A 27,541-nucleotide genomic window follows, 5' to 3' on the forward strand; every position below is an offset into this window, starting at 1 on the left:
CTTAAAAATACGATCTTTATTGTAATAATATCCGGAGTTAGGGGGAATGAAGCCTGGTCCGAGATCATTCGAAACCGAGTCTTCCAAGACCTTCGGGACGAATGGTCTCGAACCAGACAGCATTCCCCTCAACTGTTGAAGACTTAGAAAGAAAAAAAAAAGAAAGAAAGAAAGAAAGAGGGGGGAGGCAGAAACAGGGAAAGATGGTTTGATATTTGATTTGGCCATGCAATGAATTTTTATTTTAGTACATACATATGTATATATATATATGTAGGTGATGATGTGGGTCATATGACATAGAATCCCACTTTCTATCCTCCATATCTGCTTTTTTGAACTTCCATGTTTAAACTTGTTTCTAGGGCTGCGTTTGGCTTTCAAACTAGTTTAATACCCAAAAATAGCAGCGTCATTGGTTATATAGAAAAAAAGGGTTAAATTTGATTTTGATTCTTTAACTATGCTCAAATTTTAGATTTAATCCTTGTACTTTAATTTGATATAATATGTTTTTTTTTTAAAAACTTTTATAATGCCATTAGTTAAAAAAAAAATTCATGTTGGCATTTTAATTGGAATAATCAACAATATTATTTATTTGGTTTAATTAAAGTAAAAGGCTAAATCTTAAAGTTGAGAAGAGCAGAGAGACCAAAACCAGAATAACCTATAGAAAACTTGAAATATATGATCATTTGTTTAATCTTTCAGTATGATTTAGTTGGAGTGGGGAAAAAGAGGAAAATTTGAACTAAAATTGTTTGAAAAATGATGGAGAAAGGTGCCAAACAGGCCACTGTAAATAGAAAGAACGAGATTGTCAAAAAAGGGGATGAAAATGATATGAAGTTTGGTGGAAGAAATTAAAGCCATTGGTTTGGTTGTTACTAGTTTTGAATGATATTAATAATAATAAGGAAAATTATTGGAGTCAAAGCAATAACTTCTTTTAACATCTAATCAAATAATAATAACCTCTCTTTTCTCCGGTAAAATTATCGAAGGTGGGTTGAGTCTTAATGATTGGTTGACATTATTGTTGTTACAATAATTAAGAGAATGTGCTTAAACATGTATTATCCTTCAATTTGAGGGTTTGAGGTTATAATTAGTAATAAGAATTATATATAAAAATTTATGGAGCACATGGATACAAACATATCAATTCCTAATTATAATACATGCATGATGCTCTTAAATAATTTCACTTTCTTTCCCACTTAAAAGGAAATATATGTATACGTACATACATACACGTACATATATGATAATTTGTATTTACTTTTCTTGTTTTCAAGGTTTGTTTTTTTTAGTATTATTAGTAGTATAAACATGAATATAAATTAAATTATTAAACGTGTCAAAATTAAAATATCAAAATTATAAATGTGTAATGCAAAGTGTATTTTAAGCATATAGCGTATTTATGTCGTATTATTATTATTATTTATTATTTTTGCATCCCACCAGAGGAAGGAGGTGTATGAATGAGGGAAAATGCCATAAATAGTGTGATTCCAAGCTTAAATAGAAAGAAAATACAGGTTGGCCTCTTAAAAGCTTTAGCTGTGGAAAAAAAAAAAAAGAGAGGTGATAATCTTGCTTGGTGAAGTAATACTATTATCATATATTTTAATTATTAAAAAAGTAAACAACGTACCAAAAATTATATATTTAAATCTAATTTAATATATGGTCTAATCATTTCCTAATTTCACAAAAGTCATCCACTTTGAATTGAACAATATAAATTATTACAAATTTGGGTTTAAAGTTTTCATTAATTATAATTATAAAATATTAGAAAAAAGAGAGGAGAATCTGCATTAATCCTAGCTTTTAGAGAGAAATTATTTTGTTGGGTAACCCTTATTGATTACCCTCTTTTATAAGTAAAATGCAATTAAAGCTTATTCATTTTTGATTTATTTTGTTGGGTTGCTCATATTCATTGCTCTCTTTTATTAGTAATGCAATTGAAGCTTATTCATTTTTTTCTTTGATATTTATGTTTAATATTTTATTTTATTTTGTAACCCAATATTGGTGGATTTAAGTACACCTGTCATCTGAATTGATACTCGGTTAACTAAATTTTTTTAATTAAAAAGCTAATACTTCTTATTGTGAAGAAAATGAGGGTTCCATTACACAATTCTCTACCTGGAAAAGCAAAGTTAAAAAAAAGGTAGATTAGTGGTTTAGAAAATCCAATTTCTCAAAGTTAAGCAAAAATTTAAAGCCAGAATCCTTTTTGACTAGCAAATTTACTAACACAAATGAGGCATTTTCAGCTCAAAAAGTAGTCTTTTGCTGTTAAGTCACCAATATATATATATAATATAACCCATACCACTATGTGCTTTACACTCCATAAGCATCTTTTTCTCTTTTACTTTTAAGAACTTTTCATGATGAGGGATGCCATATCTAAGCAAAACAAGTGTGTTTACATTTCATAGAAAAAAGCACAAGTTCCACCTTAACGAAGCATCCCCCTTTAATGGCCCCTCTATTCAACTTTATCTTCATTTTTTTTCATCTCTTAATGGAGGCAAAAGCCATTGCTCTAAATTCACATATATTACCATGAAACCACACAAATTGAATACACAAATCTTCACACAAAGTTGAAAAAGTTCTTTATAATGGGTTACAACCAACATAGAAAGAAATGATTCCTCCAATAGGGTCAACTAGATGAACTCAGACCTATGTTACTTGGGACTCTGTACGAGCGTCTGTTCAGGTACGGGTATGTATTCAGTTTTCCATGTATTTGGAGAACCCCTGGACGGTTATGTCCCCATATCAACATCTGAATATGGGTCGGTAAAAGATAGAAACAAACTAAAACATATGAGACTAAATCTCCTTTTCTCCTTTTAAATTAGAGGACTCACCGGAAACTAAAACGAGAAACCAATGTGTCTGAATCAGTGTGGACGTTTGTCTCACAAAGAGAGTAGTTTCACTTTGGGTTTTCTCGGCCTCCAGAGCTTAGTGTCTCTCCACTAGTTTAGAGTAGAAGTACAAAAAGCAACTAAATCAGACAAGATTTGTGTTTCATAGGAGCAATGTTAATGGCAACTACCCAAAAATGAAGTCAAAACAAATCAAGATTCCAGTGGAATAAAAGTTTGCTAATATTATCAATTGATATGGTTCTCATTAATTTATACTTCTAACAGACATAAAAGTTGATGAAGGCCTATGTCTTATGCAATTGCATTGGCTTAAGAACACTTCATTACTATGCGGTTATGGATCATGGAGTTTAAAGAAGATCACCTGATTCTGCATTGTTGTATTTCGATTATGTGCACCATTTGGGTTAAGAGGATCTGTTCACACCAATTACGATATCAGCTTCAGCCAGAGGGGGAGAAGTTCTGCGTGAAGCACAGTTTTGAATTGCAAGGGCAAATGGCTGTGGAACAGTGTGCTTCATTTGAACATTTACTGCAGCAAGTTAGGATATGGGCTTCGATATTCTCGATTATCACTCTTTGCTTCAAGTAGGCTGGCCTCAAGATTGGCGTTTAACATGCCATGCTCTTCAGATTTTCAATCATGTTTTCGGTGGTGCATCCTTTCACCTAATGTTATTTAGCTTCAGTTCCTTCTTTGGTTCCTTGATGCTCCACAACTCCATTCACATGACTACATGGCATTATGATAACTGGAAAATGCTTCATTATTTGAATCCTGCGAAACACCATTCGAGTAAATTATTACACAATCTGATTCCTTGTTCATACAATGTTTGTAACTTCCACTTCCATTTAACTAGACATATCAATTGGATCATCCATATTAGAATATTAGTAAATTCATTTTGATTCAATCAACATAAATCATCACAAGTTCATCTCTATACCAAGTACAAAACAAAAAGTTCAGACACTTCAAAATGAAACCAGAACCAAAACACTCATTTTCGAAAAACTGGAAAAGAATCAAAGTCTAAGTTTAGATCAAACAAAGAAACAAAAAGGGGATATCTTGTACTACAAAGTCTAACACTCAGGGATAAAGATTTGAATTTTAAAACTCACATTTTTCACCTGCTTAAAATGCAATAAGAAGAGGAGGCAGAACAAGAGACCACAACTTATGACGAACGACTGGGGAGTCAGAAATGTGGTAAATTGCTTATTGTTTGGCCAAATTTAATGAACAAAAGGAGGCTTCCTGTGCTCTGTTTTATTTTCTTACTTTAGTTTATGAAATTTAAAAACTTTATCAAGACTTGAAAAACATATATAGGCTTGTGGGTGTTTTTCCTTTTAAAAAATGAACAAAGTTCCATTGCTAGTATACTACAAGCTCTTATTAGCACTCTAATTCAAGATGACTTCTTTTGTCTAAAACTTCAGACTTTGGTATCCAGAAATCACATCGGATCTCAATTAATCCAAAATCGAGTGAGGTCAGACCTCAAACCTATTTGATTTGATCATAAATAGAGCTATCATTTGCTCATTAAAAGAAAAAAAAAAGGATCTCTTTTGTTTGTTGTATGCAATGTTTGATCTAGAGGTGTTCATGGCCGACCAATATCCGAAAATGAAGAACAAACACTGAACAAAAGTGTTACCAACAACATCCTCATAGGAACCCTACCGATCCCATAAATTTGTTCATGTACTTGTACTAAAATGTTGCAAATAAGGCATTATCATCAAAGTGCAACACAATGATTGACAAAATTTGTACAAAGCACTATTATGCCATTACTGTTGTCAAGCTTCAAAGAGAAACTGGTTATGGTAGATGATAAATATGACCACGAATTAGCAGAAAATTAAAGGTATATAACTAAGAAAGACCTATATCGTTTATTAGAATAGCATAAAAGAAACCAAAGGTATTCAAATGAACACACATTTCATTGTTGCACTTGAAAATGGAAAAGATTAACATGAAAGATTCAATTGTTCTTTCTAAAGCTTCAACAGCCATGTTTGATGGCTAACAGACAAATTAAGCAACAGCTTCTATGGAATCCGTAATTATGCCTTCCTATCTCTAATCTCGAGTAAGCAACCAACTAATCTAAGTTATGACAGAGAAGAATACTGATAAAGAAAATATCTCAACATATATTCTATAATTTTGATGTCTTAAGCTTTTCCCCAGCAGCAAGGTTCAATTTTTCATTATACAGTTTTAACAGCTCAGAAGCTTTTTCTTCATAACAATACACAAATCTCTGAAGGAACACCTTCTCTGAACTTGCAAACAATGTCGTCAACCCCGATACTTTCGCAAGTAAACCCTTTGATATAAGATTTTTAACAAACAAACCCCTTGGAACAATTCTCTTCTCCAAGCTCAATCCTAGCAAATAGGGTTGCTTAGCAACAAATGAAACCTTGAATCCCATTACATTCACAAGGAAATCCATCAATGCTTTAATTCTACCCTCAGAAGCTGCCATTACTAAGGGATGATTCTTAAAAGCATCTAAAATCTCTTCCTCTTCTTATAAACATCAAACTTTGTCTTCCAAGTGGATTTACTCATTGAACCCAAAACAGTAACAGCTAAAATAAAAGTAAACCTCTCAGGACTGAACCCCATTTGCTTTACTTTCTCTACAATCTCTTTGAATTGAATTGGAGTATAAAAGAATGTCTTAGGAACCCGACGAAATCATTTAACTATGTTAAGCTCAGGCACTCCATTTTGTCTCAAAACATTACTATCAGGCAAAATGTAAGAATCGAAATCATACAAAAGCATACGAGGAAACAAATTTAGAACAACAAGGATATCGGTATTGGACTGAAGTAGATCGCAAAGGAAGTTAAAAGAAGGGATAATTCTATTCTCTAAGCTAAGTATAAGAGGGGATGGACATTTAGATAAACACTTGGCAAGATCAGAGCTTGAAATGCCTTTGGAGTTTAAAAAAGTGATTTTGGGCAAAAGGGTTTTCTCAACATCAGATGCAAGCACACATGGCCGCCTCTTAATGAGGGTTGCGATTTGGGTTTTCGAGAATCCATGGTTCTTCAACAAGGCGATGACGGAATCGGGTTTATTCAGGGTTTTGAAGTTAACGTATTTGGAGGCTGAAATGGCGGATTATGGGGATAACCCACATTTTTTATGAGGTAAGAGACTGTAAACGATTGTTGATTTGCAATAGTTGAGATGGATTTGAGAGAGAATGAAAATGAAGGGTTGTTTCGAAAAATGTATAAAAGATTGTAGGTTTTGAAAGCTTTGAACTCATTGGGTCTCCCATGGAGGATTGTTTTAGGGAGAAAACAAAACATTGGGAACTGAAATTAAGGCAATAATAATAGTGAATAAGAAGAATGGAATCACCTGCTCTGGAGAGTGGTTTCTGTTCTACCAAAGTAAAAAACTTGAATTCCACACAAACAAATCAACATGAAGTAATATATTAAGAAGGTTAAAATGTGCCACGAGTCTATTTAGGAATTTACTCCATAATTTTATTCTGTCAAAATTTAAGCGAAATTCTTACCTCTGTTAACTTTTTTTTGGGTTAAATTCAAGTTAATTATAAAATTATTTTTTTAGTTATATGACTACCAAATATATATTTTATTTTAAAAATATCACAGTAACAAATTTAACAAAAATTTAATACTATTAAAGTTAGACTTAAATTTTAAAATTTGAAAAATAGAGTGACTAAATTTCATGAAATAAAAGTATAGAGATTGAATTCTTAATTTAAAAAACGTAAAAGAAAAAAGCCAAAATTTTCAAAAATAACCCAATAATAAAATATTTTTCTTGAATAAAACTAATTCTACTAAAATGTACAATTTTTTTCCAAAAATAGTTTCTAAAAATCAATTTATGCTTTCTTTTTTAAAAGTCAATTTCTGTAAAATAAACCAATAATATTTCAGTCACAACAAAAAATTATATATAAAAAATTATACTTTTTTATAGTAGTGGCTGCTTGAAGTAAACAGTATACTCTCCATTGGACAAAACTGCAAAATTAATACTATAAGATAAGTATGTCTTCTTATATAATTCTTATTACCATTTATATTTCCAAACTTTAAATCGGTAAATAATACACACATAAACCGGTCAAACTCCCATCCTTCTAATTGTTTCAAGAAGGTTGCCAGTTGTACAGATATGTTATAGGGCCGGCACATCTTGATTATTAACCTTGAGGATCGCTTTGGCATTACATTCTACAGACTTTTACCCAGAAAATTTTCCGGTTTAAGAGCATCCGGAACTGGAAGTGACTCTAGGGTCGCACGACATTGCGAATCCTCCACAGCAAGGTTTAGTAACAATGAAGTGACAGCTTCATTTGGTGCGAAGTTCCTCCTACGCATTTCTTTGAGAAGATTCATGGCTTCGGGGATGTTATTTTCTCGAAGAAAACCTTGAATGATGATGTTAAAGGAAATGGAATTAGGTAAGCAACCTTTTTCTTCCATTTCTACGATCAATTTATTGGCCTCGAGTATCATCCCTTTCTTGCAAAGACCATCGATCAATATGTTATATGTTACAACGTCGGGGACAAACCCTTTTCGTGACATTTCATTGAACATATTCCTTGCTTCTTCCATTCTTCCTGTTCTGCACATTCCATAAATAAGTATACTGTATAGCTCAATGCTTGATTCATATTTGGTACCTTCGAGGGAACGAAAAAGAGCTATTGCTTCATCGACATGACCATTTTTGCAGAGTCCATCCAGCATTATAGTATATGTGAATGATGTCGGAGATTGACTACCACAAACATACATCTCATCGAACATCTTTTTTGCCGTCCTCACCCTCCCTACTCGGCAAAGTGCTTGTATAAGTGTGTTGTAGGTTCTAGCATTCGGTTTACAACCCTGAAACTGCATGTCCCGAAAAAGCTGGAAACCTTCATCGATCTTCTGACTCTTGCAATAGCCATTAATCATAATATTGTAGCTTATAACATTGACCTCGTAACCTTGATCCGGTATTGACCTGAAAAGCTTAGCTGCCTCATCTAACTGACCTGCCCTACATAATCCATCCATGAGTGAATTATAAGTAAACAAGGTTGGCTTCATCTCTTTTTGCCTCATGAATGCAAACATTTCATGAGCTTTTACCACCATCCCCTTTTTGCACAAACAACTAATCAAGGTTGTGAAAGTTATTTCGTCCGGAGATATTCCTTCTCCGACCATCCTATCGAAAATTCTTATGGCTTCTTTCCACATTCCCTCTCGACTAAAACCATGAATTAACAAGTTGTACATGACCAAATCGGCAGCGATCCCTCGACCAATCATTTCATCGAAAAATTTCACAGCTTCCTTTAACCTACCTAAACTACACAATCCACTAACCAAAGAACTATAAACAACAACATCAGGAGTGATCCCTTTGGAAACCATTTCAAAGAATAAATTGAGTCCCTCATCAACCAACTTATCTTTGTAAAGTGATCCAATGGTTGTACCATATATACGCAAATACCCCTCACAATTCCTCTTAGCCATCTTCCTAAACAAATTAAGAGCAGGACAAGATTCACCGATACTACAGAGGCCATAAATAAGGATCCCATATGTAAAAACATCACCTTGAAACCCTCTTTCACGCATTTTAGCAAACACTTGAACTGCTTCCAAACCCTTCCCTTCGACACACAAACCTTTCAACAATCTCCCAACAGTAGCGTAATCAGGCTCAAAACCCCTCCTAAAGATATCACCCAAAACACAAAACCCAAAGTCCATACGCCTCAAATGATAATAAGAACTCAACAAAATGTTCAAAGTACATAAATTTGGCTTAATTCCCTCATAGTTCAACTTCCTATACAATGATATCACATTAGAGTCACGACTAAGCTTTAAAACAGAACCCAATACATGATTAAAAGTATCAGTAGACGGAAAGGGCTTAACCTTTATTAACTTGTCAAAGTAACCCAAAGCATCGTTGAGGTTGATTTTACCTGATTTACATTGATGCCTAATGTGAAACTCGAAATCGTTGTGAACTAAAAGAGGGATCTTTTTCGCATTGGGTGAAGAAATTTGAGATGCGTTTTGAGTGAGAAGAGAGACACTGGGGGTTTTAGGTAGTCTTTCTATAAGCTGCATTGTTTGAAGATGTTGCCCTCTTCAGTGATATGAGACATGAAAAAACAAAAAACAAAAGGATCTTTTGTTTCAAAAAAAAAAAACAAATGAAGGTTTATTGAAGATTTTCCGGGTTTTTTACCCAAATATATTAAAAAAATTTTAAATACTTAAATAGTTGTCAACTAAATTAATTAACGAAATAGTACGTTTTCTTTAATCGCGCCTATCTGATAGGCGCGAATCAATTTTTTATATTAAAATATTTTATTTATTTTTTCGTTTAATAAAATATTATTAATTTTTTTTTCTGGATCAGTATATAACTCGGGTATAGATACGAAATACAGGTTACGGCTATTTCATAAGCGCGACTAGTTGAGCCTATCTCAGAGGCACGACTAGTTGAGCCTATCTGACAGGCGCGACTAGTTGTGCCTAACACAGAGGCGCGAATGGTGGGGCCCACTATTGCTTATTTTTTCTCCTATATATACTCCCGAAAATCAAATAAGTACAGACATAAAATTTAGCAGAAGAACAAACACAAAATTTAGCAGAACGGAAATAGGAAGATAAGGAGAAGAAAAAAAAAGGAAAATAAGAAGAAGGATAAGGTATTTTGGTTTATTTCTTTTTAAATAGAATTTAGAGTCTTGTTAGTAATTTTCTTATTTGAAAGTTATTAATTTTGTTAGGTTCTAAATGAAAAATTTTGCATTAAAAATTTTATGTAATTCTTTTGCATTTCGAAACTGTTTTAAGAATTTTGAAATTTTTTTAACAGATCTAGTATTGAAGATGGAGAATCAGTTTTTTGTATGCGTTTATTTCGATGGAAAAATTTTGACAACAATCGTGGGGTGTATATTTGAATGTCACAAACAAGTAGCAATGAGATTTAATAGAAATATCTCGTTTGATGATATGAAGGAAAAAATTAGTGAAAAAATTTATAGACGTTGTGGGAGAAGGATATCAAAACTTTTTTACAAGTTTCCAGTTTCGACGGATCCAATAAAATTTACCGAAATGGAACTTGTAGACGATGAAGACATGGAGACAATAGTCGCTCTTTATTGTGGGACTCGGAGCAACCAAAATGCACCCATTCAGTTATTTGCTGAGTTAGCTGGTGTGGAGGCAACTGAAGATCCCACTCCATTAGGTGAAGAAGATGGAGTTCAAGAGCCGTGTATGGTGGTTCCGATATCGTATGTGGATAGTCAACCAACTATATTCATTACATAAATATGAAGTTATTTATATTACAAAACCCCTTAAAATTGATGGTTTGATGGTGTGGTTCTAGGGGTATATTTTTGTAGAGCTCGATGTTCACGTTGCGTACGATTACAGTGATCGACGTTCTCGTCATCCGTATGTAGGGGTGTGCGAAACATAGATGAAAAATCATATGTATCAAATGCCATCGATGAACTTGAGCCGGGAGGAGTGGAGTACGGCGGTGGATACGGGCCGGAAGGAGCGGAGTACTGAGGTGGATACGAGCTAGGATGACTGGAGTACTAAGGTGGTAATGGGCTGAAGATATCAAACTCTGAATAATATCCGTGACCTGACGAGCCCGAGAAATAGTCATCGCCCCCAAAATCTGGATGATAAGAACTATCCCTAGAATGTAGTTCCGTCCCTGCCTCCGGCTCCAGCTCTGGCTCTTGTTCTGGTGCATGATGCAGATCTGGAAGAGGTTGCCCAATTCGTGTCGTATGCGGAGGGACTACCATCAACCGCCCACCAAACAAAAATGGTTTCCCTATCTCACAGTACCACTGTATGTACTCTAATGAGGGTTGCAGATCCAAAGCACGATCCATCTGAGGTACCCTCCCAAATCGGTTGTTCCACATCGTAATATATTCTTCATGCACTTCTCCCCAATCATTTCCATACCTCCCTCTCCTGCCCATCCCATGGATCTCTCCTAATCGTACTGGCAGTGTTGGGATATACTATATGCAACCAAACTGCCGGAGTACTCGATCGCCATGATACCACTCCACTACCTGAAAATTGATAACGGGTGCGCTAATGCACCATAGGTTTGAGTGGACGTGGGAAGATGAGGGAATAACCGCCATAATTTTTGGAACAGAATACGGCATCCAAATGAACTGCACAGTTAATAACATTGTTATATTAACGCGGGTCGAGTGAGATAAAATAATAAAATTAAGTTTATATTGGAAAAGCTTACCCCCTCTCCAGCATGATTCTCAATCATCAGACGGTATATCGGAACCGTGTATGACCTCCTGATACCCGGATTAGTATCCAATCTACGAAAACAAATTGTTAGAACAATATAATCTGAAAAAAAGTCAACTAATTCTTATAACGAGTAAAAATTCATCACCTATCAACGAGTGAAAATATATATGATTTGTGACTAATGGATGCCAAGAATGGCATCCGGTAAAGTGCCCACGACTGTAGCAGTATGAGGCATCCGCCTATGTCCATCGCAGAAGGATCTGTTGTCCGAAAAAGTTCGAGATACAGCATGGCTAAAACTGTGGACCCCCAACTGTATGAACGGGTGTTTTGCAAATTGGATAATAGGGGTAAGTACATCAAGTGGACTGTACTCCCGTTTGCATCCAGCATGAGTACACTCTCTATAATGTGCATAATTTAAGCTCGAACGACCTGCATCACCTCCTATTCATTGGCAGTAATCGGTAAATGCTCAAAATTGGCCTTTAGCCATGAAAATCTCAAACTGGTAAATTTCCCCTCACTTGGCGAGCGTCCAAGCAATTCATAGCAAAGGGTAGCCGGCCTAGAGATTGAACTTACGCCCGTGACCGCATTTCCGTCAATGGGAAGCCCGAGCTGTAGTGCAACATCCTCTAGAGTGACAGTACACTCCCCGCACAGCAATTGAAATGTGTGGGTCTCCGGACGCTACCACTCGACTAAAGCAAAAATCAAGTTGTATTGCAAATCAAAAGTCCGAATCAATGCCGCTGATCTGAACCTGGCTAACTCTAAGTATGGTATTAGGCGTTCATCTGGCAGAAACGCTACATTATTAACATGGCCCCTCAATACGCGGTACGGATCCTGACAGTATTAAATTAGCAAAATATTTAATACAATATAATTTAATTCAGCAAATAGCATGAGTATCAAATAAAAATTTTATTACCATCTCATTAATAGTACTTGATATGTGATTATTATTAATAATTAAAGAACCCGTTTGCTGCAAATCTGCAATTAAAAAAATGAATTCATTTAATTTGTTTCAAAAAATACAATAAATTATTTCAAATTTCAGAAACAAAACACGGTAAATATCTAATAATTTCTCATTATTTACCTACAATAAAAATTTTTATGTTAGATCACAATAATAATATAATTAAAATTAATATAAACTATCTAAACATAAAAACATACGAATTAAAAAAATAAAAATAGAAATAGATACATACCCGAGTAGTTTATTGCAAACAACCTATAAAATTATATAACAACAAATTTAATCAACATTTTAATAAATCAATAAAAATTGTTAAATAAATAAAAAATAAAATAAAATTACATTATATAAAAATTACATTAAAAAATCACAAAACACTAAACTAAACACTAACAATTTATATAACCTAATCATAAATTACAAACAAAATAACTATAAAATTATTTTTAAAAAAATAAATTACTAAAAAATCACAAAACACATAACTAATATAGATTGAAAAAATGTTTACACAATCTGTCAAGGTTGATAACAGATTTTTCTTCCTTAAATTCCTTATGCCAATAATATGTTCATGTATAAAATAAATTAATGTACATGCATTTAACTTTGAACATTGATATTTGTGGGTGTTAAATTTTTTAATTAAATTTTTAAATAATTTTAATAAAAGCATTTGTCATACTTATAGTCAACCCTAAAAGTGCATTAAATGGAATTTGAAGATTCATATCCTACTTGTTATTGTAAATAAAAATATTCATATCTCATATTTTTTCACACAGCCAAAACTCTACTCCCATTGCTCAAAATAAGAATCTTAATTATGAGTTTTGGGGAACGCTTTTAATTGATACTATTAATGTATTATTATCAATTTTTTTTAATTTTTTTAAGTTGTTGTTAAGTATTGGTATGTTAATAATTTATTTATATTCTTCAATATTTCTATAATCATTTTTTTATAAAAATAATTTTAAAGTATATAAATTTTTAAAAAGAGCCAGTTATAATTAAACTTGGACAAATTGATATCCAAGTTGATATAAAAAAAATTAAATGAGTTAACAACAACTATTAACATATCAATACTTAACAGTAACTTAAAAATATTAAATAAGCTTAAACATCATTTGTCCAAATTCATTTTCAAAATGAAATGATTTTTAATTTTTTATAAACTTATATGTTAAACTCACCAAATACTAAACTAAACACAACAATTTATAACTTAATCCTAAATTACTAATAAATTATTTTAAAATAATTACAAACACAAAAATTTATAACATAATCCTAAATTACTAACAAATTAATTTTAAAATAATTATAAAAAGCAAAAAAAATTACATTCATACAAAATATTAATCCAAAACTATAAACACTAAACATAAATAATTTATAATTTATAATTAAAAACAAAAAAAATCACAATATCTTAATTAAACTCTTTAAATTATAAACAAAATTATTTACTAAAATAATACATTATTTTTTTTCTTTCTTCTTCTTCTTCTCATTTCTCTCTTTTTTTTCTCTCTTCCGGTGGATAGGGTTTGGGGGACCATGCTTATAAGGTCTCCCATTTGCAATTTTTTCCCATTGAAGGGACAACAACAGCATGATGCAGCAACAGCTGCTAGTAGATGGAGCGGGGCAGGGGGCTTGATTAGTCGCGCCTGTCTGACAGGCTCGATTAGTCACGTCTATCTGACAGGCGCGACCCGTATTTTACCTGTATTTTGACCCGTTGACCATATTTTTATCTGTATATATATTTAAATATTTTTAAAAAAATAAAAAATTAATATTTTATTTAAACAAAAAATATATATATTTTAATATAAAAAATTGATTCGCGCTTGTCAGATAGGCGCGATTAAAGAAAACGTACCATTTCGATAATTAATCTAGCTGACAACCTATTTAAATATTTAATTTTTTTAAAATATATTTAAGTAAAAACCCAGATTTTCCATATGATATTAAAGAAATAAGTTTTGAGGTCAACAATTCAACGACGAAAGGGCATTGTCTGAAGGCAATGAGCTTAGAAATGCGAGCTTTGGGCAGCGACTTTCAACCTGTAAGTGTCAGGGGTTACATCTCCCAATTTGCGCGGTTTTAGTAATTTCCTTATTTCAAATTTCCCTAAAGCATCGAAATATAGCATTAACAAACTTAAACAAAAGAGCAATTAATAACATAAAACACACTAAAATTACACTAGTACAACCAGTTTTATATCCAGGGTCTGCAAAATTCGGGTAAAACCGAAAAAATTCAGTTAATCGACCGAATTCGGTTAATCGGTCGGTTAACCGAATTTTTTCGGTTGAGATTCGGTTAATTATTTTTTAATTTTTTTATTTAACGGTTAATCCGGTTTGAAATTGGTCGGTTAAACCGAATTTTTTTGGTTTAACCGAAAAAATTAATAAATAAAATTATAATATATAAATAGGCCCACGATTCACCTAAACCCAATCCAAACCCAAGTATCCAACCCAACCCAATTACCCAATCATAAAAATTACAAATAATTTAATAAATAAAAATAAAATTCTAAAACTAAAACTAAAACTAAAACAAAAGTCTAAAAATAAAAAAATATATATAATTCAGGTAATTGAGGTAATTCAGTTAATTTTTAACCCAAAATAAAAAAACATGTAATTTTCGGTTAATTCGGTTAACCGACCGAATTAACCGAAAAAATTTCGGTTTGGTTAATTTTTTTGAAAAAATTTCGGTTTGGTTAACGGTTAAAAATTTTGAAAGGTCGGTTAATTCGGTTAATGTTATTTCGGGTCGGTTAACCTACTAAACACCCCTACAAACGACAACAAAACGCATATATTTACGTCTCCAACATTATAAAATCAAATTTTCTAAAATTACATGCCTCAGGGATGTTATTTTATTTTTATTAATAATTAATTTTTACTATTGTAAAATATATCTTTATATTTTATTTTATTTATGAACACAATTTTGATATATAATTATTTATTATATCCTATATTATGATTTGTCCTTTTACTTAAATAAAGGAACAAATTAATTACTATATATTAAATCAAAGAACAAATTGATCATTTCTGATAATGAATTTATTCATTTTTACTCTTAAAAATTGATAGATAGATAAAATAACTAAATAGTGACATGTGGCATGCCACGTGTACATAGGGGCGAAGCTAGAACAATTTTTTAGGGGGCCGAATGAAATTTTAAATTTTTATAGTCTATATCTTTATAAAGTTTAAATAATTAAATCGAATTTATATAATTTTAGAGGGGGCTAAAGTATAATTTTACCTTTACTAATTTAAAATTTTAAAAATATTTAGAGAGCCTGAATGATAATTTTTTATTTTAGGGGGGTCGGGGCCCATGCCAGCCCCCTAGAATCGCCTCTGCATGTACATTATGTTGGCTACAAAGATCAATTTTTAAAGGTATAATTAAATTAAAATTTTAACAGAATGATAAAGTTGACTAATTTATCCTTTTCCATGTTTTAAATAAGAAAAAAAAAATACAACAGATTTCTAATATAAAAACATCCATACTACTTTTATTGTAATATATATATGATGTAACATGTTTAGCTATTTATAATTATCCAAATAATTTTTAATTTTTTATATCTATTTTATTATTTATATTCAATATTTATAGTTATTTTATTTCATTATATGTATCTTCTTTTAGCTTTTATTGGGACAAAATCTTAAAAGATTAGTTGTTTTACAACGGCATTCAAAAAGATAATACCCTTATTAAACGATGTTTTGACAAGAGTGCGTGTCCAAATGGTACCAATGGTTGCCATTTAACCTTTTATGTTCATATAGGTCACGGATTTGAGACGTGGAGAAGCACCATTGGATATGTATATTTTTTATAGAATTAATTCTAAATATAAAAAGATCGGTAACATCGACTTAGTAACAAAAATATTAATAGTCTAGATTTATAAAAAAAATATTACAATAAAAAATTAATTCTCAATTTTTTTCATTGTCCTCCCATTCAACTTTTTATTATTATTGCTCATATATATTAATTTAAGTTTTTTTATCAATTTTTTTTATTAATAATCGTTAATGTTTTTAAAAGATAATCGTTAAATTTTAATAGAAATTATTTATCGAAATTGATTTTTTACATTATTTTTTTTCTAGTTTCTACTTTCTACTCAATATCGAATAAGAATATTTAAAAGTGATTAACTGAAAGCTGGAAAGCAGTGGGCGCTGACCAAAGGCCCACGTGTTTCACCATTTTTGCAGCAATCAAGATCTAGAAACAACAAAAAGGAAAGAAAAACATCACATCACATCACATCGCTTTTTCATTTTGATTTTTTTGTTGCCGATTGCAAGAGGACCGGTTTCCGGCAATTTGCTTATCTCTGGATATTGGTGGAGGAAAATAGATCGCCTTTTACTTCATCATTTTCATGGCTAAATGAATCGAAGGTTGATGATCCAATACATCTGATTAGACAGAGTAACACGGTTGATTCAACAAAATCTGTTTAAAAAAGAGATAATAATTCAAACATAGATTAAGAGAAAATCGACCGTGATTACTCTGTCCAAACAAAGGAACTGGATCCGAATGCAAAATTCTTCAACAGAGAGAAAAGAAATAAAAAAGATCTTAGACATTTGAAGTGGATTACAAAAGGGTTTAGGGGTTTGAAGAAGATAAGAAGAGAAATCTAGGGTTTATGGCGTTGGGTGCGTTGTTCTGTGTATATATATAAGGAGATTTTGTTTACCAGTAGGCTTGCCTGCCTTTTCTTGCGCCACACGTGAAGACTTTTTAACTTTTTTCCGTATATTGAAAATGGGCAAAAGTGACCGTTATAGTAATTTTAAGAGTTCGTGTCACTTATGAATGGAGATTTAATTTAAGAATTGTAAATTTTAAAAAATAAATATTTTTTAAAAAGTAAAAAATTATCATTTTGATGGTAGCTTTTATATTTTTGTGGAAGATCTAAAAACATTTGTATACATGTTAGAAATTTGAATTTATGTTATTAGTATCTCTATTTTATAAAAGTTGTGGGTTTCTGATATTTCTAAATTTTAATATGTCAAACATATAATCCCATGTGTAACGTAATGCCAACTTATTATTTTTATATATTACTTACTAAAAATTCAGTTATGAATTAACGATTATCATTTGTTAAAATTTTAAAATTCTAAAAGTATAAAAACTTAGAATGATTTTAGTGGAGAATATTGACTAATTCTACAACTATAAACCTAGTACAAGATTAATATTTGAATTTAACTGAGGATTGGGATTAAAATTGCCCAATTCGAAAAATACAAAGACAAAAATTAATCAAATAAAAGTATAAAAATTAAATTCACAACTTTTGCAAAGAATGTCTCTAACTTTACCATTTCATCCAAAAAGCGAAATTTAATTTTTATATCAATTTTTTTTATACATAAATGTCTAGTTTCTTATATTTTAAATATAATTATTTTTTTGTCATAAATATAAATATATTACGACCCGGGGGGGGGTCAGCTGTGTTGACCGTTGATCGATCATTATTACTGAATTTAACTTCTTTTTTTCTATAATAATTTTACTTTTGATTTGCCTATAAATTCAAATGTCCAGAAGTTGAAATTTCTTTACCTACCCACCAAAGCATTAAACAAAATCGAGAAAATAAATTTGCAGGTGGAGTAAGATCGGGTTCGAAGCAGATTCAGAGTTTGGATCATGGCAAGCCAAAAACCGCCTCAAATTTTAACAAAGATGCTAAAAGAAATAGAACAAAGCTGTAATAAAGCTATAAATGATTGATGCATAGAACGTAAACACTCTTTACTAAATGTGTTCCTTAAAAGAAAAGATTACAAACTCACTCCAAACCTAAGACCCAATAAATTTTCCTCAAATACATTATCGGATCGAATAAGTAACAACTGAATTCGTGCACGAACTTGGTCTTCGGTTACCTTTTTTCAGTATCCATTGGAAGGTCGGAATACTGTATAGCAATTGATGCCGCAAGCCAGATTAGAATAATCTTGGTTGTAGTATGGGTAACTGTCAACATCTGTATTCCTCATCCCAAGTACAGATGGATCAGAAGAAGGCGTTAGCCACTGGGTTGGGACCAATCCATCAATTTGTCCATTGGCGTAAGGTAGGGGGTTAGCATGTGGAATAAATTCCCTCAGGGTATCGAAATGGTTGTCCGAGGAAGTACTGTAACCTTGTCTGAATCCATCATCATGGAAACTGCGTGCTCGGTCAAACCTGCATGCACCATTCGAGGATCCCATCTCATCTGACATGCCCAAATTGGAAGGAAAAGAAAATTGCCGGTGAAATAAATGTGAACAGTTGCCAAGAGAACGGAACCCTGTTCCTACCCTAACTGCTCTCCCAACATTGTTTTCTTCATCAAGCAAGTCGTTGATTATATCAAGGTGTGGAAACTCATCTGCCAATACACCTTGGGAATGATATCCAGATGTACATGCTGGAAGCTCAGCAAAGACGTGTTCCTGGGTTTCATTACGTTCGGACTTGTACAGGTCAAGATTTTGGATCTCACTAAGCAATGAAGGATCAGAGTGCGTACTTCTACTTCCACCCCTTCGAGAACTCTCCAACCATTGAGGTGCACTTGGCAAGGTATCTCTAGTTACCATGCCAAATGGAAAGCCCGACTGGACAGAATTTGGCTCTATCCTATCGGGGCTATGGGGTATATAAACCGGTGCAGATACCAAGGCAGGTGGTTGTGAGTATGCTGGCAGCGAATTCACTCCTGAGCTACGGGAGTTGGGATGAGTGAAACCAGCTGAGCTAGAAGAAACATGGTTACCCATTATTGCATTTCTGTAGGACTGAGGAACATAACTAGTAGCTGGTGACGGGTCAGGACCTAAACGGCCAGCTGCACTAACGGAACGAGCAAGAAAAGGAGTAGTTTGAACCGTAGAAACAAGAGTTGTTGGCCTAGGACCAGGAACTAGAGGAGCACTTGAGGGCCTTGACATGACAGGTACTTGTGAGGTCATTAGTTTTTCGGTTGGTTTTGGAGCTGCAGCCTTCTGAATCTCGGATTTTGATATACCGGCCATTTGGAATGATGTACTTGAAGATGCAGGTTGATCACTCTGTTGCAAGCTGTTTGTCGTTGCCTTCCTAACTGGCATAGAATCCAAATTGCCAGCACTCCTGTACTCTGACTTGAACTGCACAGTAGGTGACAGATTTCTCGGAAGGCCACTCGGAGAGGATGGCATAGCAGCCGTCTTCTCTTTAGGTCTTTCTAAATCAACTTCTTCCTATTACATTGAGAAGATATAACAATCATATGCAACTGTAGAAGTAACAAATGAAAACAGAAAAAATTAAGAGCTTAATGAGATGGAACCTTTTTAACAGAATCCTGCTCAACCCACTTTGTCTGATCCGGCAAGGAGGAAACAGTAGCTACAGAATCGGATTCACCAGCCTTGCTACTTTCAGAAACATCATTGCTCTCCCCCGCATCTAGTCTAGGACAAGAAGGCCGACTATTAGTTTCAACAGTCCAACCACTGCCATCGGTTGATGTGTTCCTTCGCTGGTCCTTTCCTCTACAAAATTGAAGAGCCGTATGAGATAAAATACATTGTCTTCGCATCCAGACACATGGAAGAAACCTAAGCAACACTTTACCGGTTTGGTGATCTTTTATTTTGGTTGTTTGAAAATGAGTTCCCTTTGTAGTGCCCATTCATTACCACTGATCGTACTGAATCTGTTGAACACGTTGATGAACTATCATCCATTATAAATGTGCTCCTTCTATCGGCTACTCCATTCCGTACACATGATAGACCATTTATGCCACTACTACTGGCTTCTGTGGGAGGATGAATTTCCGATGTATCTGTATCCCAGTTGACAGGACTAGCATCTCTGTCTTCTGAATCGGGCTGAAGAACTTCAGTGGCACCGTCCACCGAGTCAGAAACATCAGAAACATCACCCAGCACATCAGACTTTTCAGGCACATGCTGCAACTCCACCATTATGGGGACTTCCTTTTCATGATCCAGGTGGCTTTCTGGTTGCTTCTCCTCTACTGCTACAATAACCTTCTCCCTCCCTTTATCTTTGCTTTTACGATTATTCCGCTTTTGCTTAGCCTACATAAGGAGAAAATATGTCGCATTCAGGAGGAAAAAAGTCTGTGCCATCTACTCACTTAATTCTTTCAACACGGAAGTAAAGCAGATATACTTGAAATTGCTTCCAAAAACTAAATTAGGGGATCTTTCTGGTAAACACCATGAAAGAAATTTCGGAAAATGCAAACCTTACTTCATTTTCTTGCACTCGGGTGGCCCAAGGAGAGTGTTCATTCTAATATTTAGAAGGCCTAACATGCCCAAAACAAAGGGTTATACCTGTTTTTTCTTTGCTTTTTTCTCCTTTTCAGATGCTCCTCGTTTAGTCTTCTGCTCACTTTCAGCCAGCCATGCAGCTTCTTCACGAATGAGTTCTTCTTGCCTCTGCAAAGCAACAGCTTCCTGGTAGGCAACTTCTATCTTGTTGCTGAATATAAACAAAAAATTAGAGCATATAGATGCAAATAAGGAAATATCATTCATTACTATCCTAGGGAGATTTGCAGCATAGAAGTTTGGAACACTACTGAAAATTAAGAATATGGTCATTCCAACAAGCTGACCAAAAATGTGTATTTAAACGAATCCAAAGCCACGACTAACTGCATTACAACCTAATTATGTCCACATAATCCACCAGAAAATAAGATAATGTCCCATGTGCCAGTGAGAACTTAAGTTTACTAAGACATTGACCTATACACTGAGAGAAGACATAGTGTGCTTGTGCAATCACAACTTCGGATAAGAAGATATAGGCATGCCTTGTTAACAAAGTGCACAATCCCAAGTAAAAATAAAAGGTAAATTGATTTTGCAAGGAAACTGCATGCTAAACTAAATTTTGAAGGGAAAGCAAATACATTTACAGTCAGCAATAAGAAAATTCTATGGACAAGTCGAGTAACTTCTCAAAACTAAACAAATTCGTCATAAAAGAAAAAAAAATCAATTAAAATTTGCATTTTTAAAACAGAAGAAAATGTCTAGCAAAATGCAGGAGTCAGTGAACAATTTAAGTTACATAGCAACTCTTATCAAATAGTTACCCTCCATATGTTTTTTTTAAACTGTCGGCCCAAGAAAAATGTTAAGGTACTTTGAAAGAAAATTCACACATAATAACAACCTACATTCCCCTTTCCTTCCTGATTTCCATGGAGCAACCTATTTAATGGTTAATGCTACATGCTCCCTTGAACCCATACTTGATTGGACAAACACAAAATTATTAGTCATGAGTCCTATATTTATACTTGCATAAAAACACAAGGACATATAATACCGTTAACAGTATTTACATATAAGTAATGGAAAATATCAACAAGCTATTTTTTGTTAAAAAGTATGGAACCTGAATATATGAGCAAGAACAAATATTTCTACTGTCCTGCGACCCAATTCTGTAAGATGCCTTTCATCACGCTCAATTGAATCCTTGTTGAAATCATCTCCAGAATTCCCATCCTACACTAAATGAAAAGCTTTGCTGAGCAAGGAAAAAGCTGAAACACCATTTTAAATATATATATATACACACAAATTCATGTTGAGAGTAAAGGTTCTATTCTTTGTTGTTGTAAAAAACAATAATAAATGGCCCAGGGTTGGAATTGTCTTTCTCAGAAAAGCATGTCGGAACAATGCAGTAGCTTTCAGAGAAGAGATAAACACCATGGAGAATTCATGCATTTGAAAGAGAAGTAGAGAATTGTACTAAATATTTTTCTCTTGTTAAGAAATTTCAAAAATGGGATTACAAACTATATATTAGTTTGAACCGAATGTTCTTACTCATTATAACCTACCATCAATATTCAGAAACTTACCTTTGTTCGGTTCTGAGGACCTTTCTCATCTTTCGGAGGTAATGGTTGCAAAGCAGCCCTTTCTAAAAGTAGCAGCACATCATCCACTAATACAAACATATCTTTCTCCACATGAACAATCGGAGCTGGCATTTCTTCAGTATCCAATAATTTTGACTTTGCTTTCTTGCCCTTGCCCTGTCCTTCGAGAGCCTTCAACCCACTATAGAGTGAATCCATTACCAAAGTAGATGTAACTTCCTTCTCTATAAAAAAGTGCTTCACAACTACTTTCAAAATCATATCTTTTTTCTCCCTGGACATTCGGCGCCTGGAATTTTGGTCAATCCCCGACCAGAAAGTACAAAAACTGCAACAATTTCAAACAAATAGATTGAGAGAAAAAGGCAACAAAAGGATAAATGTGATGACCAAACAAAATCACCAAACATAAAATCATTTACCTTGACCACTTAGCTTTGTCTTCTATGAACTTCCCTAGATTGCTTCGTCTATCATCCAAAAAACGACGACAAATTTGCTCTACATTTGTCAAATATACCCTAACAAGTTCTCTTCTATATTGACAATCAAGGCAACGAAAAGGCCGGTCTGCTTTCTCCCTACAGATTCAAAATGAAATATTTAATTTGCTCATCCAGATGGAAAAAATATTAAAAGGAAGAAACACTAAATCAGATGTACACAAGTTAACACCAGAAATCAACTTGGCAGCAACATACCAAGGCTATATTTTCAGAATGAGGAAACAACTCCATGCAAGGAACCTTCTTAAACTATACTGACCGATTACTAAGCCAGCTTCTTCGTCAAAGATATAATACAATGGCAGAGTAAAACAATTATCAACCAAAAGTTTCACCCGAGTCTTATACTTTCTGAAAACTGGGATTGCAAAAAAGTTGTGTTGATAAGCACGAAGAATGACATTCAAATTCTACATTTAAGTTGCTACTCGTAAACAACAGAAGGAAATTGGAAGTACTTACTTATCTACAAAGGCTATGCAATAAAATAATGAAGATCAGCATGAAGGAGTACTTATCTAAGAATTGAATGAAACGCCACATGCAGAGGTTTGTTTATCAATAAATTACTGAATACCTGATAACTTGAACTTGAGCTTTTATTATTAGTGTGTCAGATTCTATAAATCCATCATAAACTTTTGAGAGCTCCATAAACTTTTTCCACCCCCAGTCATGCTCTTTCTTCCAGAATCGATGTAAAGTATCTGCAATCCACAGCAAGTTATTCAGAGATCATAATCTCTGTTATCCCTACTTAAACTATATCTGAGCCAACCAACCTGAATATTTTGATTTCTTTGGATCTTTATTCACAACAGCTATTGTAAACTGTGCAAAATGACTCCAACCTGTCTCAGGAATATAGCGATGGACCACATAATTTCAATAACATATTACAGGAATGATAATATATCAAATATAAGATTCACTGACATCTGACAAATATCAAACCTGGAAGAAGTTTGTCATGATTAGCAACACAGAGAAACAATGAGAGATGATTGCAGACATCACAGCCTTGTGGATAAATTAAAATGTACCTATCAACCATGGCAAATAGCTGAAGTCAAAACTAAGGAATTTCCCCTGATACAAAGCCATGTGTGTCTTTTCCTCCAAGAATATGAACTATGAAATTTAAAAGATCTATTATTTTCTACAAACAAATATATCCAAATGTAATTCCACAATGACATGAAAGAACAGGAATTCCAGAATGACAAATTATGAATTTGAAAAAGCAAAGAAGAAATTAATAGCCAATAACATATAAGCCCATACCACTTGTAGCCACCGACTTCAAACGCATTACTGCGAAGTTCTCTTTTGTTTATCTGCGAAAATTTCTCAATCTTCCATGTATACTTCCCATATAATTCAGAAGGTTTTGGCCCTATAAATAAGTAAATTCAGTTTAATAAGTTTTATCATAAAAATAGGAAGAATAGCAAAAACATATTCCAAACTCTTCATACTTAAAATGGCAATATCAAAAAAGAAGTGGTTGAGAAAACGTCTTAACAAGTATTCCCTAGCCAGCTTAATTTCTGCTTTTAGTACACTCAGATGGTTCAAAACAAGTATCATCTATTAGCAACCTACATAATTCACCTCCCATTAAAAGAAGTAAACTCTTTAAAAAGTTATTATCATAAAAAAGGGAAAAATAACAAAAATATATTCCAAACAGTTCAGACTTAAAATGGCAATAAAAAAAAGTACCGGTTGAGAAAACTTCTTGATAAGTATTCCGTAACCAGATTAATTGGCACTCAAATAGTTTAGAACAAACACCATCTATTAGCAAGTTAGCCTATTCAACACTTGTGTTCTATAATCTACCATCCATCAATGAGATAGATAGGAAAACAACAATAAATAAGTCGAAACCATCTATGCTAAAATTAATCTCCAGAAAACTGTGGCTCCACTTAACATGCTTCAATAACTTAGTCCAACAATACTAACTACGATTATAAGTAATTTCTAGACATCAGAGACCACTCAGTCGCATTCCGAAATGCAGTCAATTATAACTATGATTATAAGTAATTTCTAGACATCAGAGACCCCTCAGTTGCATTCCAAAATGGAATCAGTTATAACTACGATTTTAAGTAATTTCTAGACATCAGAGACCATCAATCACATTACAAAGGTCAAACAGCAACAACACAATAGACTCACTAAAATTGAATGCAAGCCAGTTGTCTTATCTTGCCACTACATGTTTTTGATCACTCATTGTCTTGGACATTATAATGGAAAAATTCACCCTAAAGCTCGGATCAACTTTGTAATGGTTGTCAATAAACAAACAGCATAACAAAACAAGTTTAAAAGAACAAAGAGCACTCAACCAAAAATGAAAGAGATCTAAAGGCATACCACCATCATTGCCATCATCAGAGTCCCAGTAAAGCAGCGAGGTTGAAGGTGTTCCATTTTCTACCTGCTCAGAAGACTGCCATTCAGCCAACGCTTCCCCTGTTTGGCAATGCTGCCCGCTTGAAATCCCTTCAGCATACCTTCCTACACCACAGTCCTCACTTGCAATGCCGGCCATCTTCACGCTTCAAACTCCTTCTCATACACGCTTTCAGCTCCCCTTGCTACACAACAGAAAAACCCAGTTAAGAAACCACTGACACACCATTGCCATATAGGCATATGCATATACATTTTCAGCACAGAATCCAATACCCAATAGTAGAACTACAATTACATAAAAACTTCCACGGTCCTTTACGAATAAAATTACAAACATTATCACCCAAAAACCATACAAGCTTTCAAAGATAATCACTAATTTAATTAGTCGAATTCAGCTACTACAACCACTCAAAACGGAGAAAAAAAACGACCATTAAAATACAATAAAATCTTCTTCAGAAAACATTAATAAAATCAATACTCTACCTTAAAAAAGAATCAAACAGAAACTTATGACACAACTCACATAACACCCAAATTAACAATATATCGAATTAAAACCCAATAGCATGAATCGAAATCCAAGTTAAACCCCTAAATAGATAATAACGATCACTAGATTTAAAACCTAGATTAAAATCAAACCCTAACAAAACAAATTTGAAATAATAATAATAATAATAATAATAATAAAGGGCCTAATTAATTAAAGAAAAATCAATAAGACTCTGACTACATAGCATAGATCGAATGGAGATAACGAACCTGAAAATAAAAAGAGTCAACGGAGGGTATTTTTTTTCCTTTATTTTTTTTGGTTTCAAATGGGGGCTTTGGCAGCTCTCTTGAGATTCTAGAGAGAGAAAGAAAGAGATACAAAGGAGAAAAAGGGGAAGCAGCAAAAGAGGAACAAGAAAACCCAGCAAAATTTTAATTTTCTTTTTTATAATAAAATTCTGTAAATTCAAAATTTTTTTCAATTTACTATTTATTCGTATATTTTGGAAGGTCAAAATATGTCACTACTATCTGTACTTTAGCGAAGTTTGACATTTAGTCCCTATATTTAAAATATACTTCAAATTAGTATACTCTTTGTATTAGTTTTTTAGGTTTGAAAACGTAAGTCAGATTACAAACATTTTTGTTACATGGTTACTAAGTAATCAATGTATTTAATAAAATGGCTACAAGTGAGCAATAAATTTAAAAAAAAAAGTTGGTGTTATTGAAAAATAGAAAGACTAAAAGTAAATTAATCAAAATTTATATGTACAAAGAATACAGGAACTTGAATAGATTTTAATCATTTAAAAGTTCTAGTACAATTGTACACTCAAATCTTGAGCCGAAATAAGACCTAGAAAAAATTGGAACAAATAAAAGAATTTTTATTTATGAAATTAAGAATTACAATCTTTAGATAAATTAATTGATTCTTTTCTTTGATGTAGTTTTAATCCAAATGTTGTCTAGATTTAATCTTGGATGGAAACATGTAGTTTCAAACGCCATTGAGACTTGGAGATGTTTACTTTGAGAATTTAATTTGATATGTATTCAATAGTTTTCGAGGGTTGACCTCAAATCAATGAATTCTACTTTAAGGGTTATCAAAACTTATATCCAAAATGGGTTTGGATAGTTTTTTTCTTTAAATTATTTGAGATTGATCTAAGGATCATTTAGATTTGATCTTGGATCAACATTGTTTGCTTTAAAAGTTATTAAGATTTAATCTGACAAACAAGTTTTATCCCATTGGATTTAAAAATGTAAGTAATAACAATTATTGAAAAGTGATGACGAATTTAATAGAAGGAATTTAACAAAGTTATTGAAAAGCAAAGAAACTAATATATTTTAACCATTTAACGACTTTGAACATAAAAATAGAATAATTAAATTTCAAATGTATAAATAATACAAAGACTTTGAACATATTTTAACCATTTAATGATTCTAGTACAATTGTACACTCAAATTTGAAGTTGAAATAAGATTTGGATTTTTTTCTTTGCAACCCCCCCCCCCAAAAGATAGAAAGAAATAAGACCCTCAAAAATTGGAATAAATAAAGGAAATTTTATTTATGAAATTTTAAGTTATAATATTTGGATAAATCATTTTATTATTTTTCTCAATAAAGCTTTGATCTAATGATCGTCTAAACTTGATCTTAGATAAATGTGAGTCGATTGGATAAATCATTTTATTTTTCTCCTTGGTAAAGCTTTGATCTAATGAT

General features: G+C 32.9%; 2 protein-coding genes and 2 long non-coding RNA genes across 6 annotated transcripts; all 4 read right to left on the reverse strand.

The window, feature by feature from the left end:
• Positions 1-2,567: 2,567 nt before the first annotated feature.
• On the reverse strand, positions 2,568-6,441 carry LOC107929060 (uncharacterized). Of its 3 annotated transcripts, XR_005918327.1 has the most exons (4): positions 6,343-6,441; positions 3,295-3,711; positions 2,907-3,017; positions 2,568-2,793 (listed from the first exon to the last, which is right to left on the reverse strand). It is a non-coding gene; the product is annotated as an uncharacterized lncRNA (long non-coding RNA). The 3 variants fall into 3 exon arrangements; XR_005918326.1 differs by having other exon boundaries at positions 2,568-3,017; XR_005918328.1 differs by having other exon boundaries at positions 3,295-6,349.
• A 758-nt stretch (positions 6,442-7,199) lies between these two features.
• On the reverse strand, positions 7,200-9,116 carry LOC107928987 (pentatricopeptide repeat-containing protein At3g22470, mitochondrial). Its single transcript, XM_016860302.2, has one exon. It carries the CDS (start codon positions 9,114-9,116, stop codon positions 7,200-7,202), a length of 1,917 nt encoding a protein of 638 aa, XP_016715791.2.
• Positions 9,117-16,456: 7,340 nt separating this feature from the next.
• Positions 16,457-17,101, reverse strand: LOC107929081 (uncharacterized). Its single transcript, XR_001692747.2, has 2 exons — positions 16,917-17,101; positions 16,457-16,829 (listed from the first exon to the last, which is right to left on the reverse strand). It is a non-coding gene; the product is annotated as an uncharacterized lncRNA (long non-coding RNA).
• Positions 17,102-18,152: 1,051 nt separating this feature from the next.
• LOC107929112 (TNF receptor-associated factor homolog 1a) lies at positions 18,153-26,248 on the reverse strand. Its single transcript, XM_016860454.2, has 13 exons — positions 26,059-26,248; positions 25,249-25,472; positions 24,142-24,253; positions 23,812-23,900; positions 23,640-23,708; positions 23,435-23,564; positions 22,774-22,932; positions 22,331-22,679; positions 21,856-21,968; positions 20,781-20,928; positions 20,047-20,519; positions 19,760-19,964; positions 18,153-19,670 (listed from the first exon to the last, which is right to left on the reverse strand). Exons 2-13 carry the CDS (start codon positions 25,424-25,426, stop codon positions 18,333-18,335), a joined length of 3,363 nt encoding a protein of 1,120 aa, XP_016715943.2. The 5' UTR covers positions 25,427-25,472; positions 26,059-26,248; the 3' UTR covers positions 18,153-18,332.
• Positions 26,249-27,541: the final 1,293 nt, after the last annotated feature.

The sequence above is a fragment of the Gossypium hirsutum genome, chromosome D09, assembly GCF_007990345.1.
Source record: "Gossypium hirsutum isolate 1008001.06 chromosome D09, Gossypium_hirsutum_v2.1, whole genome shotgun sequence".
Lineage (NCBI taxonomy): Eukaryota > Viridiplantae > Streptophyta > Magnoliopsida > Malvales > Malvaceae > Gossypium > Gossypium hirsutum.

What these genes read in the sequence shown, in the direction of transcription:
- LOC107928987 (XM_016860302.2), bottom strand. Translation starts at nt 9,116, where the DNA reads ATGCAGCTTATAGAAAGACTACCTAAAACCCCCAGTGTCTCTCTTCTC.
- LOC107929112 (XM_016860454.2), bottom strand. Translation starts at nt 25,426, where the DNA reads ATGGCCGGCATTGCAAGTGAGGACTGTGGTGTAGGAAGGTATGCTGAA. An exon ending in GAAGTCGGTGGCTACAAGTG is followed by an intron (nt 23,901 to 24,141) that starts GTATGGGCTTAT and finishes CATGGTTGATAG; the next exon opens with GTACATTTTAATTTATCCAC. An exon ending in AGCAGGATTCTGTTAAAAAG is followed by an intron (nt 19,671 to 19,759) that starts GTTCCATCTCAT and finishes TCAATGTAATAG; the next exon opens with GAAGAAGTTGATTTAGAAAG.